The 15,087-nt window shown below is 55.0% G+C and overlaps 1 protein-coding gene across 1 annotated transcript in view; it reads right to left on the reverse strand.

Annotated features, from left to right (window-relative positions):
* TIMP2 (TIMP metallopeptidase inhibitor 2) overlaps positions 1-14,356 on the reverse strand; it is a 51,090-nt gene extending 36,734 nt beyond the window's left edge. The window contains exon 1 of the mRNA XM_059998233.1: positions 13,917-14,356. Within this exon, the coding sequence (XP_059854216.1) occupies positions 13,917-14,046 (130 nt within the window). The 5' untranslated portion in view covers positions 14,047-14,356. The remainder of the gene's footprint in view (positions 1-13,916) is intronic.
* Between the last annotated feature and the right edge of the window lie 731 nt (positions 14,357-15,087).

Consider the following 15,087-nt stretch of genomic DNA (forward strand, 5'->3'; position numbering starts at 1 on the left):
GAACCTCAGCCCTGGGTGCTCTGCATTGGGTCTCTGGGGCCCACTGACCAAAGGTGGCTGGAATCGCAGCTCCCCACCTCCACCAGCAGCCCAGCACCCGCCCCAGCTGGTGAACTCTGGCAGCCGCTGCCATGGGAACAACAGAGCTGTTGTGCTCTGACATCAGAGCTGGGGTGAACTCAGGGACAGTGACGAGCCAGCCAGAGGACGAGCACCTGTCAGCACACCTGTTGTGAGTCCACCGATCACAAAGATTTGGCTCAAACAGCTGGGGTGATGCGCAGAGGGATGGCCACCTCGGGGGCCCCGTGAAGATGCCTGACGTGCGCGTGCTTTCGGTGTTTAAAGACGGTCTGGCAGGGAGAAAATCCTTCCTGTCCCAGCCTGGCAGCACGGTGACGTTCCTCATCGGGGTGTCACTCTTCTGAGCTGTTGCACCTCAAGGTCAGGGCTTCCTGACAACGCTGGCCACCCCTCCTCCCACAGGGAGGGCATCTGGTCCCACTCAGGTTGGGGATATCTGCCCCTCCAGGATCCACTGTTGAGCTGAGCCGACTGGAGGTGGGGGGAAGGAATGCTGGCCTGGGGCCCCCATGTCACCCACCCACCCACCCATCCACCCAAAATAAGAAATAGGACATGCCTGACCTCGTTTCTAGGGCTAAGGGCACCCTCCACAAATTTGACAATTGAGAAATTTAGTTTGGGGAACATGATAACAGCCCCAAAATGTCAAAGCAACCGATCTCAGGGTTTGCTTTCTCGCGAAAGTCAACAGCAGGGACTTGGAACCTTGGAGGCAGAGCTGATCCAGGGATGAAAGCCTTTGTGTGGGGCTGGAAGGGCCCTGGGGAGGTCATGTGGTCCCCGACCCGGCGTGGGGCAGGAAGTCTGCTCCTGAACTTCTCAACCACAGCTCCCCACCCACTTTTTGGGCCCCTCTTCTTGGCCCCATAGACACAAAGTCTTATGTCTATTTCTCCTTTCCCAGAGCACACCCAGCCCCCAATCCCTTAGCCTCTTCTCAGCAAGATCATGTACACCCACCTTCAGCATGGGACAAGTTTGGGGCGGGGCTTGGGGAGAGTGCAGATATCATGGTGGCCAAAAACTTCAGCTTGTGGGGCCTTTGACGCATTCTGGAATGGCCACCACCGCCGTGCTCCCCAGGTAGTTCCTGCATTGAAGATATTTCACCCAAGCCCGGGCTCTCCCGACACCATCTTAGTGATTCCTAGGATGCAGCCCCCATCCTCCGGATGAACCTGCTCTGCTCAGGGGTCTCTGCTCCATGGGGCCCATCAATGAACTAGGACCAACCCAGCTTTAATAGCGCAGCCCAACCTACTGCTGAGCACAGTCAGACCCACACTTCAGCAAACTCTGACTTTAAAAACGACGCATATCATTCAAGTTCAACAGAGAAAAATTAGAAAACACACACTCGCAAAAGAAAGCCTAATTTCCCCTCCTTTATCTGAACAGTTTACATTTCAGTAAAAAAATTCTACAACCTTTGGTCCCACAGAGCATCCGAGGCTGTGATTTACTTGACCACTGCCCTGCTGCTGTATCTGCTTCTAACATTGAGATAAACAGGATGGAGGTGAGCATCCTCGTCACGAGATGCCAGCACATGCACTTCATTATTTCCCGCAAAAAAATTCCTAGCTTTAGAGTTACTTGACCAAAGGGGAGACTCTTTCTTTTTTTTTTTAAATTAACGTATAGTTGATTTACAATGTTGTGTTCATTTCTGGTGTGCAGCAAAGAGATTCAATTATACATACATATATTCTTTTTTGTATGCGTTGCCATTATGGCTTATTACAGGATATTGAATATAGTTCCCTGTGCTCTACAGTAAGACCTTGTTGTTTATATGTTTTATATATAGTGGTTTGTATCTGCTAATCCCAAGCTCCTACTAATTTATCCTTCGCCCCTGGCCCTACCAGCTTTCCCCTTTGGTAACCATGTTTGTTTTCTATGTCTGTGAGTCTCTTCTGTTTTGTAAATAAGTTCATTATATTATTTTCTTAGATTCCACATATAAGTGATATCATATGACATTTGTCTTTCTCTATGTGACTTACTTCACTTAGTATGAGAATCTCTAGGTCCATCCATGTTGCTGCAAATGGCATTATTTTACTCTTTTTTATGGCCGAGTAATATTCCACTATAGAAATATACCACATCTTCTTTATCCATTCCTCCGTCAACGGACATTTGGGTTGTTTCCAGGTCTTGGCTATTGTAAACAGTGCTGCTATGAACACTGGGGTGCATGCATCTTTACGAATTAGTTTTCTCCAGACACACGCCCAGGAGTGGGATGGCTGGATCACACGGTGAGTCTGACTTTTAGTTATGGAACCTCCATATTGTGGTCCATAGTGGCTGCACCAATTTACATTCAAGGGGAGACTTAAAGTCCTTGATCAGCATTGTCAAAATGCCCTTCCAAGCTTCTAAATTGCTCAGGTTAGGACCAAACACACCTACTTAGCGTCAGCCCTTCCAAGGACAACAAGCCTCTTGGCCACACAGAACAGAGCAACGGAAAGGCCAAAGCTGTGACGTCTGATCTATTTCCAGAGACTTGAGCCAGGATCCAGTTCCTTAGATTCTTGGTGCCGCCCTTGGCTGCGCGACCTTGGGTAGATCATGGACTGCTCTCCATCCAGACAGGGGAGGACACCTGCCTGACCTACCACCTACCTCATGAGTCCTTGTGAAATGGAAGAGATGAAGTCCTTTTGCACTGAAAATCCCTAGACAGTCGATGTTTTTTTATCGAAGAGACATGATTGGTGACTATTTGCCGGTGGTTCCCCACCCCCCCCCCCGACGCCGAACCGGTGCACAAGAAACATACACCACCTGAGATTTATTCCTTTATTCCCTGCCCTGGATCCAACAGGGCCAAGGGGCCAAGATGTCACAACCAAGAATTGGGGACTGACAGTGCTCATCATGGCTCTGCTCCAACACCATTCCTCCTGAGATACCTGGTTTCTGCCTGGGCATGGCTGGGCCATTTCTCCCAGGGGCTTCTGAGGATTGAAGATTAAATGCTGGAGGGCTGCAGAGAGAAGCCCCCAGGAGAGAACTGTGCCTGCCCCCAAAATCGCCCTGTCACAGGGTCAACAGCCCTCCTGGAAAGGGATGTTCCCCTCGGAGCAGAACAATCCACAGGAACCTGAAGCCCACGAGTGACCTCCGGCCTTCTCTCCCAGCTACACGGAGTGCTGTCTGTTGACAGCACCCTGGACTCCAGAGGCTGCGGCGCCCGGGGTCACCGCAAGCTCAGACCTCATCGCGTGCCTGCAAACGTTCTAGACATGTGGCCCAATAAGATCATTCCTGCGCACCTCCACATCTAACGCGTTCCTGGCATCTTTCCCACCCCGTCCTTGTTCTCTACACCCTCACATGTCATGGGACCCAGGTGAGGACAAGGCGGCCTGGGGCGGGTCAACCAACTCTGCACAGTGAATTTTCAACTACCTGGAGTGACCAGGGAGTGGCGGCACGGAGAAGGCAGAGCAGGGGACCATCAGAGGTACAGTTTCCATACAGTGCTGGGAGCCGGCGTGAGCGCGTCTCCCTCACATCACGTGGCCTGTGCTGAAAACCCATCCACTGGCCCTGAACTCTTGATCTGGACTAAAGGAAGGGCAGCAGAAGTGAGCTGGGCCACGGAGAGAGAGGCCAGGCTGAATTTTACACACTGTAGGAAGAACAGAGAAAGCAGAGGGGGCCAGGAATGTCAGAGGAGGTTTATTTCCCTTTTGCACACACATGACTTTCTTCTTGAGGAGCTCTGGGGACAAGGCCACCAGGTTTCACAGAAGCATCATCCAGGGTCTCAGAATTCTAGGGGGAGGGGGTGGGGCTGACATCTATCGAGTCCCTCTCATGCTTTTGCACACTTTACTCATACATCAGAAATTCACTCGGCATCTGCTATGGCCCGGCCCTGAGGAGTTTAATTCTGCTTTTACAGAAGAAACCGAGGCTCACAGAGGCACAGAGTCAGGACTCAGAACCAGCTCTAACAGGCTCCAAAGCCCCAGGCTTCTTCTCCCAATACCTTCCACTTCGTCTTTTTTCCTCTAAAATGTCGGTCCATTTCATTCTGTCCTTGGTTAAGAATCAGCTGCTGAAGTGCCTCCTAACTAGAGCCTTTTTTTTTTTTTGCGGTACGCGGGTCTCTCACTGTTGTGGTCTCTCCCGTTGCGGAGCACAGGCTCCGGACGCGCAGGCTCAGTGGCCATGGCTCACGGTCCAGCCGCTCCGCGGCATGTGGGATCTTCCCGGACCGGGGCACGAACCCGCGTACCCTGCATCGGCAGGCGGACTCTCAACCGCTGTGCCAACCAGGGAAGACCTAACTAGGGCCTTTGACTGTCATCAGAGGGGCCTCGGCCATGCCTGGTGCAGAGCCGGGGTGCTGAGCCAACTTCGTGAGGATGCCCTGACCCTAAGGGGTCTCCCGGAAAGGCCAACCAAGATCTCCAGACCACAGATCAGAAAGGGCCACATGAAGACTCATCCCGAGCCAGGCTCTGTCCCCAGGGACTCTCCACCCCAGAACGTTCCACTACAGAGGGGTTATGGCCTTTAAACTCATCCCTCTCTCTCTTAGGCCCACAGGTTCAAGATTTGCGGCATCTTCGGGGTCAGTTCAGAGAATGATATCCACGAGCATCATTTCTTCTGGAAAGCAGGGAGCGGGCCATCAGGTGAGAGGTGAGCCAGCCCCAGGAAGCTCACACCCAGGGGGGCGGGGGAAAGTTCTCATAAAGGGCCAGATGGTACAATAACTAATGTAGCTCTGTCGCTGCTACTCAACGCTGCCTTGTAGCTCAAAAGCAGCTGCGGACTTTGTATTAGGAATGGGCGTGGCCGCATCCCAGCAAAACTGTATTTACCACAATAGGCAGTCTGGGGCCAGGGTGCAGTTTGCCAAGCGCTGAAAGGCCAGCAGAGTTTTAGGAGGCCGACTGCATCCTGTGCGTCCTGTTGTAGGGCACGGCCTTGCTGGGGCAGCACCAGGTGGAAACACACCACCTGAGTCTCACCTCGGAAACCTCAGATGTACTCAGCTCAGGGGTCCTCGGGATGCTGCAAAATCAGATGGTAGCGATGGCTGCACAGCTCTGTGACTGCCCTAAAAACCACTGAATTGTACACTTTAAGTGGGTGAACAGTATGTGAATTACACCTCAGTAAAGAGTAAGTCTCTGAGGCAGAAAAACAATAACAGCCTTCTTAAGAGGCAATAAACCCTTCCCTAATCTGCTTCTTGGGGGATGAAGGCAAAGGTGGGCAGCCCTGGACGCGCTCCCCCTCCCTCCGGGCTCAGGGCACTCACCCTCTCGCCCTCAGCCTTCTCCTCTGCCTCCCCCATCCTGAAGAAACCTCCACCCCATTGCCTTTTAACTTTAAAATAATTATACAACTCACACACGTTAATCACAGAAAATTTAGCACATACAGATAAGCAAAACGAAATAAAAATCACCCTTGATCTCACCCACTGTCTAGAATTTTGACAGTCACCCTTCCAGACTTTTCTGTACATGCACAGTAAAAAAAAAAAAAAAAAAAAAAAGGATAGAGATACATACAGAAGCAATAAAACTTCTGTATGCTGGGGAATTTTCACCATAAAAACCCGTGACAGTGGTTATCTAAGGGAAAGGAGGGGGTTGGGACCAGGAGGGATTAACTGAGGTTTCAGGGTGGCAATGACTAGTCTCTTAATTTGAGTATTTGCTTGATAACTTTTTGTTACAATGTACAGTTACGCATGGTGCACTTAAAAATTATATTAGACAGTGTTTGAAATGTGAAAGCATACTGACTGTAACTGGGCTTTTAAATTTAATGCACTCTGAACATTTTTCTAGGTCAAAAACATGAATCTATAATACTGTTTAAAATGACTGCTTAATATTCTGCTGTCAGGATAAAGCTTCATTTAATTTAGCTCATCTCCAGTTGATGAGCAAATCTCACGAACAAGGTCAGCTTCCAGGAGTTTCCAACCTTCATGTTCCCCAGAGACCACCCCCTCCCTCCAAGCCAAGGTGGACCAGAATCGCCACGTTCAGCCTCCTCGCTGTTAAGTCTCCTTTCATTTTAAAACCCTCTGTCTTCTTACTCTGCTATTTGATAGTCATGTGACCCAAGCAAGTTAATCAGCCCGTGCCTCAGTCTGATCATCTGTAAAATGGGGATAATTGTGCATCAGACGCGTTAACACGAGGAACGTGTGGATCACAGTTCTAAGCACTTAGCATGGATGATGACAGCTGCTGTTACTGTTACTTGTCACAGTCACTTTTCCTTCACAGAACTACCACGGTTTCCCTCCTAGTCCCCTGGGCCCTCCTGGAGGCACCAGAGCCCAGGCTTGTGTGTCTCTGCGCCCCCCACCTGTGTGATAACCATGGCCAGACCTCAGGGCTGGGTGAAGATTACACGTCCAGCACAGCATCTGGCACAGAAAGAGCCAGTCCCCCCGCCGCAACCCCGAGAGCCTCCATGGACACCGTCCTAGGCACTGCACCTCTGCCCTTTCTTGTGATCTTTGCCCACAACCTTAAAAGGTAGGTAAATTATTATCCCCTCTTTGGTGATGGGGAAACCGTGGCAGAGGGCACTTGCCCAAGATCTCTCCCCTGGACTGAGTCGTGGGGCTGCAGAGCAGCTGCCCTAACCATGCTGCTCCAAACCTATGTGTCCCCACTTCCCACTGCCTCTGCTCCCACTTCCTCTTCCCTCCGAGGCCCCTCACATACTTCCATAATCTGCTGTAGCTACTACAGCCGGAGACCCCACTGTCTCTCTCAGCAGAACTCAGCAGGGAACCCCACTGAACACCTGACCACGTTAGGGGATGCCTGGCCCTGGCCCTGAGGTCAAACCCCAGAGGCAGCCCCCGTCCCAGCTGGTCAGCCCCCTGCCTGCCTTCCGTTTCCTGAGTCCCTCCCTCGTGCAGGTGCCTGCTCCGCTCACCTGGGTGACTGACTACAAGCCCTTAACATTGCTCTTCTGCCTGCAGCTACCTTTCCCTCCGCCCATGTCTAACAGCTCTCGGGGAGGTGGGGGGACAACAAAGACCCCCCTTGGTTCCCACTGCCGGGGCTTCAGGCTCTGCTGCTGCGCCCGGGTGCAAGGCTGCCCACCCTTTGGTTTCAAAGCCCCTTCCCACCATGTCTCTCACCCCTCCCCACAGGCCATAAAAAAGTCTTTTACAGGCAGTGATTAACCTTTTAGGGGTCACATACCGCTTTGAGAACCTGGTGGAAGCCATGGCCCCTGTCCACAGAAAAACATGGACACACACACACACACACACACACACACACACACACACACACACACAGCTTTGCTTACAGTTTCAGGGCTCAAGACCGCCCCCCACCAGGCCCATCTCTGAACAGACGTCTATGTCCCCCAGGTTAGGACCCTTCTTTATAGAGATTACATCTCAATTTAATTTTTACAGCAAACACTTGCCCAGTCCGCCTTGCTGGGGTCTCCAGTAGCTTAACCTAGGATGCTAATTGGACGAGGCGGACCCCAATTCTGTCAGCTACAAAATGGGGTTCACCTGGGTCTCTATCACTTTCTCACTGGAGCTGCACATGCACGCAGTGATGGCGGCGCCAGAGGCTCCAGGATTCCAGCCAGCCCAGGCCTCAGGGGTCCTGGAGGTGGGCCCTGGGAGAGCCTGGGCCTGGGCTGGGGGAGCCAGCTTCATTCCTGCCCTTTCTGAGACGCTGGTACCCAGACCGCCCCTCAGTCTGGAAGTCCTCCTCCCTCCCCACTTCCCTTGGCTGCCTTTCCTCCCAGCATTCTGGGGCATCTCACATAAGCCTCCCCCCACCCCGACCCCCTATGGCCCTCGCAGTCTACGGATCCTGTAGCAACTAAACAGAAGCCTAGCCCAGCACTCAAAATCTACCTGTTCGTTTAAAACTATGCACAAGTGCACCTGTCAACCCGTATAGTGAGGTATCTATAACGTTCTCTTCTCACACTCAGATTGTCTTGGGTACTCGCTTTGGAAATGACTGCTCTGTGCAAACTTTGGTGGTGGGTGTCAGAATCACCTGGAGAGTCTGAGAAATACCCATGCCCACGCCCTGAGCCCCAAGGGTCCAATATGGGACGCTAATTCAGACAACTGCCTTCCAGCAAACTCCCTGGGTGATGCCCGCTGTCACCCACAGGTACACACTCTCGATGCCTCTCCTCAGGCCCTCGGGATGGAATGCAAACGCTATGTGATAAACCAGATGTCCAGTCCCACTCTGCCTCTCGGGCCCTCCTGCCCCCGAGCCTGCTCTGTACCCAGACTCTCTCGCACCTTTCCCAGGCAGCCTGTCCCTGTCCTTGGCACTGCAAAATCATGCACTGAACCATGCCTGGTACATGTTCCCCCAGCTCCATCCTCCAATTTAGGGTTCTTTACGCTTTCAACCTTGATTTCCTCAGTCTGCCCTTCTCTTTCCAGAAAGACCATCCTAGCCACAAGACCACTTGCCCTCAGCCCCTTGTTTGTGTGTGTGTGGAGTGCGTGTGCTCTCACACACACTGCAGGGTGGAGGGGTGTCCAGGGCAGGCACCTGAGTCGAGCTCCAAGGCAGGGGAGAGCTCGGTGGCACCTACACCCCTAGTCTGCCTTCTCTTTATCTCCTTTCATGCTTTTTCCCCCCCAGTTTTATTGATATAATTGACATACAGCGCTGTATAAGTTTAAGGTGTACAGCGTAACGATTTGACTTAGATGTATTATGAAATGATTATCACAACATGTTCAATTAACATCCATCATCTCACAGATATAAAATAAAAAACAAAAAAAATGTTTTCCTTGTGACGAGAACTCTCAAGAGAGCAAATCCTAACTTTCTTATACGTCATACAGCAGTGTTAGCTATAGTCATCACTTCGTACATTACTTCCTTAGTACTTATATATTTCATTGTTTTTTTTTTTTTGTTTTTGTTTTTTTTACGGTGTGCGGGCCTCTCACTGTTGTGGCCTCTCCCGTTGCGGAGCACAGGCTCCAGATGCGCAGGCTCAGCATCCATGGCGCACGGGCCAAGCCGCTCCGCGGCATGTGGGATCCTCCCGGACCGGGGCACGAACCCATGTCCCCTGCATCGGCAGGCGGACCCTCAACCACTGCGCCACCAGGGAAGCCCATTTCATTGTTTTTTAATTTTTAATTTTTTAACTTTTCATTTTATATTGGAGTCACAGTTGATTAACAATGTTGTGACAGTTTCAGGTTCACAGCACAGTGATTCAGTTATACACATGCTTTTGCTTTTTCCTGCTGTTTTTTCCCATCCTTCAGACCTCCTGGGGTCCTCCAAGCATACCTCTTAGCCATTTTGGAACCCAAGGGGTTCATCTGCTCCCACAGCCCCTTGGGCACTGGATCAGCAGCTCTGCATCAGGACGAGGGTGGCTGCGTCCACCCCCCGACCCCCAAAGCCTGGGAGTCGTCTCAACCCGCACCAATGGGATGCTCTGGGCAAGCCAGCTGAGATGAAAAAGAAGAGCGGCAGGACCCAAGCCCACCTGCAGCTCAAGGACTAGCGGCCAGGACCACCGACTCCAGGGGACCCAGCAGGCCCCAGGCTGGCACCACGTCCTCAGATCAGAGAGGGAGGAACACGTGGGGTGGGGAGAGCTCCCTCCCAGCCACGTGCCATGCCCGCAGCACAGCCTCCAAGCGCTGCACACATCTCTTCCCATCTCCCAACCCAGGTTCCAGTCACTCCCCTGGCGAATACATCCTTCCAGGAACACTGTCCAAGACCAAGTCCAGGAACTCGAGGGCCCCCCAAGGCCCCCTCCCCATCCTCTCATCGGAACCCGTTATCTCTCTTCAGATGCCCAAATGCTTTTCACCTTGTGACAGTTACTTGGTTCATTATTTGCCCAAAGCACATGGAGGCTGACTTACTTTAAGCCACGCCCCTGGCGGGCGGTCGGGGTGGGGAGTCTACATGCCTTCTGCCCACCCTGACCCACAGTCTTAAACGTGCTTCCACACTGCTTGGCACCAGTGTCCTAGCGCTCCTTCCTGAGGGCAGGGATCGTGCCTTCCTTCTCCCTTATGTCCCCTGGGGCAGAGCTGGGCACCCTGTAACTGCTTGTTGCAACACAGGTGAGCCCGATAGGAAAATCGGGATTACGAAACACAGACTGATTATACACTTTGCGAAAGGAGTTGCCAACAGTGTCTTTACACAGCACCACCCCCATCCCAGCCCCCGTGCGCTCAAGGCCTCACTCAACGCACAGGAAGCTCACCTGCCTTGCTTTCCCCGAGCACATGTTTGGTGAGGATGCTGCCGCTTCTGAGTGCCTACTGTGTTTCTCCCCGAGTGGCCGCTATCTGGCCCCCATCAGTGTGTGCCCAAGGCCAGCCTGTTTGCCCTGGCAACCAGGCTGTGGGCCCTGCCCCAGCTGGTGCTAGAGACCACCGGAGGGTTTGCAAAAAGCAGCGTCTAGAAATGGGAGCATCCTGAGAAAGACGGCATGGAGACTGCCCTCCTGGGAGACAGTGGCCCCGGGCCTCGCCATCCAGGCCGTGGGGGAGAGTTTATCATCTGGGCCCAGAGAGCTCCTGGATTCACCCTCGACCCCAGAAACCGGCCCAAGCGGCCCAGGTCTGCCAAGCCACTCAGCTGGCTAAGGAACTCCAGGCTCCCGCACTGTGGCACTACCTGAAGAGCAAGCCCAAAGCTGGTTTCCAGCCAGGTTACTGGAGCCGTGCAGGCCTGTAGGAGATGGCGAAGGACCCCATTAGATGAGAGGAAACGAGGCTGGCGGCACATCCGAGCAGGGCTCTGAGACGCGAAAAGACTTCCTGGAAAGGAAGCTCATCCTCACTTTTCTGGAAAGGACAGGGAGCAGGGCCTTCCAGGAGGAGCCCCGGTCACCTCTTCCCACCCCTTCATCCTCAATCTCATAACAAACTCTTTTGCCGACCCCAGTTCCAATCCTACCGGCTGCAAGAGCTAAGGAGATGCCCCCAGAAATCCTTACACAGGCAGACAGAAAAATGAATGTTTCCTAAACCAACTGCCTCTTGTAGACACCAAGCCATTTCACAAGCCTGCGTCCAGCCAACAATTAAAGGAACCGGCACACTGCACTAAAGGTCAGTCTTTAGGGACCCCAAGTACAGCAGACCATCACCCTTCCTGAACCCCCGGGCCACTGCCCTGGTGGCACAGTCACCTGTAGGGCTTTAAAACTACAAAAGCCAAGGTCTGAGCCGGACGTTCGATGTCTACAAAGAGACCCAGACCCGAGGCAATTATGCTCTCGGCCAGAGCGGGGAATCATCACCCAGAAGCCATGAACTTGCACCACCCAAAGGAGAGGCACATGTGGAAAGGCTACAGCTTTCACTGTGGGGTTCACTCCATGGCCACCCTGGGATGTCTCTGGGACATATCCCGAGTTGACTAAGCACAGAAGGGCTGCCCATGGAACAATACTGGGCAGCATCCACCCCAAATTCATGTCCACCCAGAACCTGTGAATGTGACCTTATTTGGAAATAGCGTCTTTGCAGATATGATCAAGTTAAGATAAGGTCATAGCAGACTAGGGAGGGCCCTGAATCCAACGACGGGTATTCTAATAAGAGGAGAGGGCACAGAGTCACACGCACAGAGAAGAAGGCCACCAGAAGACAGAGCAGTGACTGGAGTGATGTGTCTACAAGCCAAGGGACACTAAAGACTGCTGGAGCCACCAGGGGTGGAACCGATTTTCCCTCAGAGCCTCCAGAAGGAACCTACACTGCTAACACCTTCATTTTGGATGTCAGGCCCCCTAAACTGGGAGAGAATCAATTCTCGCTGTTTGACGCCCCCCAGTTTGTGGTCACTTGTTACAGCAGCCATGGGAACCTAATGTAATGGGCTTTGTGGCGCAATCCTGTGGAACCTCTGAGCTGGGCTGGGGTTAAGAGTTGTGGCTCTACGTGATGACTAAGCCACAAACGCCAGCAGATGCAGGTGGCGGAGCGGGTAAGGCGCGAAACAAGAGGGGGCCTGGGGGCATTCGGACACTGCTGCACCCTGACCTTTGCTGCCCTTGATCCAAACCCAAAGCAGAAACGGCCCCAGCGCTGCCTCAGCTGACACTGGGCAAGGATGGGAGTGGCTGGCTGGGCATTCTCTCCGTGCGGCCGAGGGGTGTGAGGTGGACCCAAGGCCCGACCCCTTCCTGCTCAGCCTCTGTGAACCAAGCCCTAGAGTCTCCTGAGCCACGGATTCCTTCTGAGCCTGGGCCTGATTCTGCCCTAGAAGCACAGCCTCTCTCTCCGCAAGGGGCCTGGACAGGCCTGGACTCCCAGGGGACACCGCATGCAAGGCCAATCCTGGCTCCGCCACTGGGAGGAGCCTCTCCTCCCCCCACCAGTCTTGCTGAGCAGCGAAGCCAAACTGGAGAACTTCCCCAGTTCGGGTTGTGTGGAAACCACTCTGCAAGCACACACCGTGCCCCAAGTGCAGGTGGCCTGAGCTACGTGAGGCGCACAGGTAGGGTCACCTGAAGACTTCCCGCGCCAGGCCAACAGCGGCAGCTCCAAGGGCCAACTGAAGCGTGGCCAGGAGCCGTGGGGAGCGTGGGGAGATCAGAGGGGCATGGCTGACAAGAGGAGAAACCCGGAGACCCTGCCTTTGAGTCTGCACAGGTGAGGGCAGCCCAGCCTCACCACAGCTGGCAAGAGGATGCACAGCTGGCAGCTGAGACTTAGTAGCAGAAAACAAACCTGTCAGGAGGTGAGAGTGAGCTGCAGAGGCCCACCTGCTGTGCACCCATCCTTTTGGTTAAACTGAACCTGCCCCAGGAAAACCTGGCTGACTGTCACCAGGGCAGTAGAGGCCTGCGAGTGCCAGAACTGGATGGAAACCTCCAGGGCCCAGCGGGTTCCTCCCATTTCTGCTGCATTCTCCCCACTTCTGTCTCCTGCCCCTCTGCTTATCAGAACAAATAGCTGGGCTCTCCTCCTTTCCTCGCTAGCTCCCATGTGTGGGGAGCAAGGGGTCCTGAGGGGAACAGATATTTGTCGGGCACCCTGAGCAGCCATACTACCTGCAACCTCCAGTCACCAAAGTCCCCAGCTTGTGTGGATGTCCTGAAAAAGCAGTCACCACTCAAGGACCCTCCTGCCTGTCCCTGTGTGCAATGCCTCCTGGGCAGGACGTGGGAGGAGCCGGCCCTGGGGCTCTTTCCAGCTGCTCCACTGAGCCCTTGGGGAACCTGACCAGGGGAGGGAAGCTTCCATCCAGCCCCAGCCTAATCTGGTGAGCCCCACAGGCGGCTTGGCGGGAGAGGCCCAGGCAGCGCAGCTCTTCCCCACCCAGCTCCAAGTCCAGAGGAGCCCAAGTCCCATCTCACCTGTGAAAGTTTCTTCCTGGGGTCCCCGGTCCTTCAACCCACCGAGGTCGAGAGTCCCCCCACCCCCTAGGCTGTGTCCCGCACTCTCCCCGCTCCGCCCCCCCCTCCCCACCCCACCCCCCGCGCTGGCATCCCGGGGCCCTCCGCCTGCCAAAATCCAATCCGTTCCCTGGCTCCCTTTTCTGGGGCTGGAGCTGCAGCGGAATTTCGGTGGAATTTTGAGGTTGAGAAGCATCTCGGCAGAGAGGAAAATAAAGGAAGAGAAGGAAGGGGGTAAAAAGTACGATTTTGGCATCAACTTGCAGGATTCTAGAAGGCACCGAGGCCCCGGAGGCGGGCGCTGGGTCCCTCTGCAAGATGCGGGCGGGCGGGCGGGCGGGGCGCCGGCGAAACCTACGGGTCCAGCACGTCCCGTAGGGACGGTGGGCGCCGGGCCGGGGCGGGGTCGCCGTCCTTACCTACGTCTGCATTGCAAAACGCCTGTTGCGGGTGCACCGGGGAGCAGCTGCAGGCGTCGGTCGGGCGGAGCAACATCCCCAGCAGCAGGAGGCCGAGCACAAGCCGCAGGCTGCGGGCCGCGGCGCCCATGGCGGGCGGGGGGCGGGGGCGCGGGCTCGGGCTCCGGCTAGCCGCCGCCGCCTGGGCTCGGGGCGCTCCCCTCTCGCCGGCCGGGGCAGCGCGGGTCTGGGCGGCGCTCCGCGGCCGCGCCCTCCGCTCCGGCCCGCACACGCCGCACAAACTTTCTCGGCTCTTGGTCGCGGGGGCGATGAGGGGGCGCGGGGCGCGGCCGGCAGCGCGGAGACGAGAGCGGGCCGGGGGGCAGCGAACGAACGAGCGAACGAGAGAGCGAGCGAGCGCGCCGCGGGCCTGGTCTCCGATACTCAGCTGCCTTCTATGGTTGTGTGCGCCGCGGGCGCGGGCCGAGCCGGCCTTTTATTGCTCTCCGAGGATTGTTGGGCTCCGCCCCCCAGTGGCGGGCGGCCAATGCCGGCTCCGGGAGCTCCCAGCCGCCTCCTCCCCGCTCGCCTCCCGCGCCTCCCGGCCCTCCCCCAAGCCCGGCTTTTGTTGTGTCCAGCCTGGCACCGCCGGGACCCGCCGCTGCGCACCTGGCTTCCTGCCGTCCGGGACCGTACCCCGCAGCCTCCCAAATCTCCAGAGCTTGGGAGGGGGGGGCGCTGCGGAGGATAGTGCCCAGTGGACCCTGACTCAGCACTTGGGACTCGCAGCCCACCCCTCCAGGGCACAGGCGGCCCACGCACCACCCCTTCCCCTCCAGCTTGGCACTGGAGATGTACACTGCCTGATTCCCTTCCACCCCTGGGGTCCCTGAGATTCTAGCCAGGGATTGAGGAAAAGGATGTGCGCTTTGGAGCAGGGGTCGTTCCCTGCCGTCCCTCTCCCAGGCCCCTTTGGCTGGGTGGCCTCCTGAAATTTACCGAGGATTCCTTTTTCAAATGGAGGCCTTAGAATTTTAAGTGCGCTTGGCCAGTAGAGTTGGAGGGGGAGGGGAGAGTGGTTACTATGAACAAAACAGGATTTTATATAAACTGGCCATATTTTTGACCAGCCAGCGGGGCGGGGGGTGGGGGCAGGAGCCCAGGAGACAGTAGGATCGGATGAAGGCATTTT

This window comes from Delphinus delphis, chromosome 19 (genome assembly GCF_949987515.2).
Source record: "Delphinus delphis chromosome 19, mDelDel1.2, whole genome shotgun sequence".
Lineage (NCBI taxonomy): Eukaryota > Metazoa > Chordata > Mammalia > Artiodactyla > Delphinidae > Delphinus > Delphinus delphis.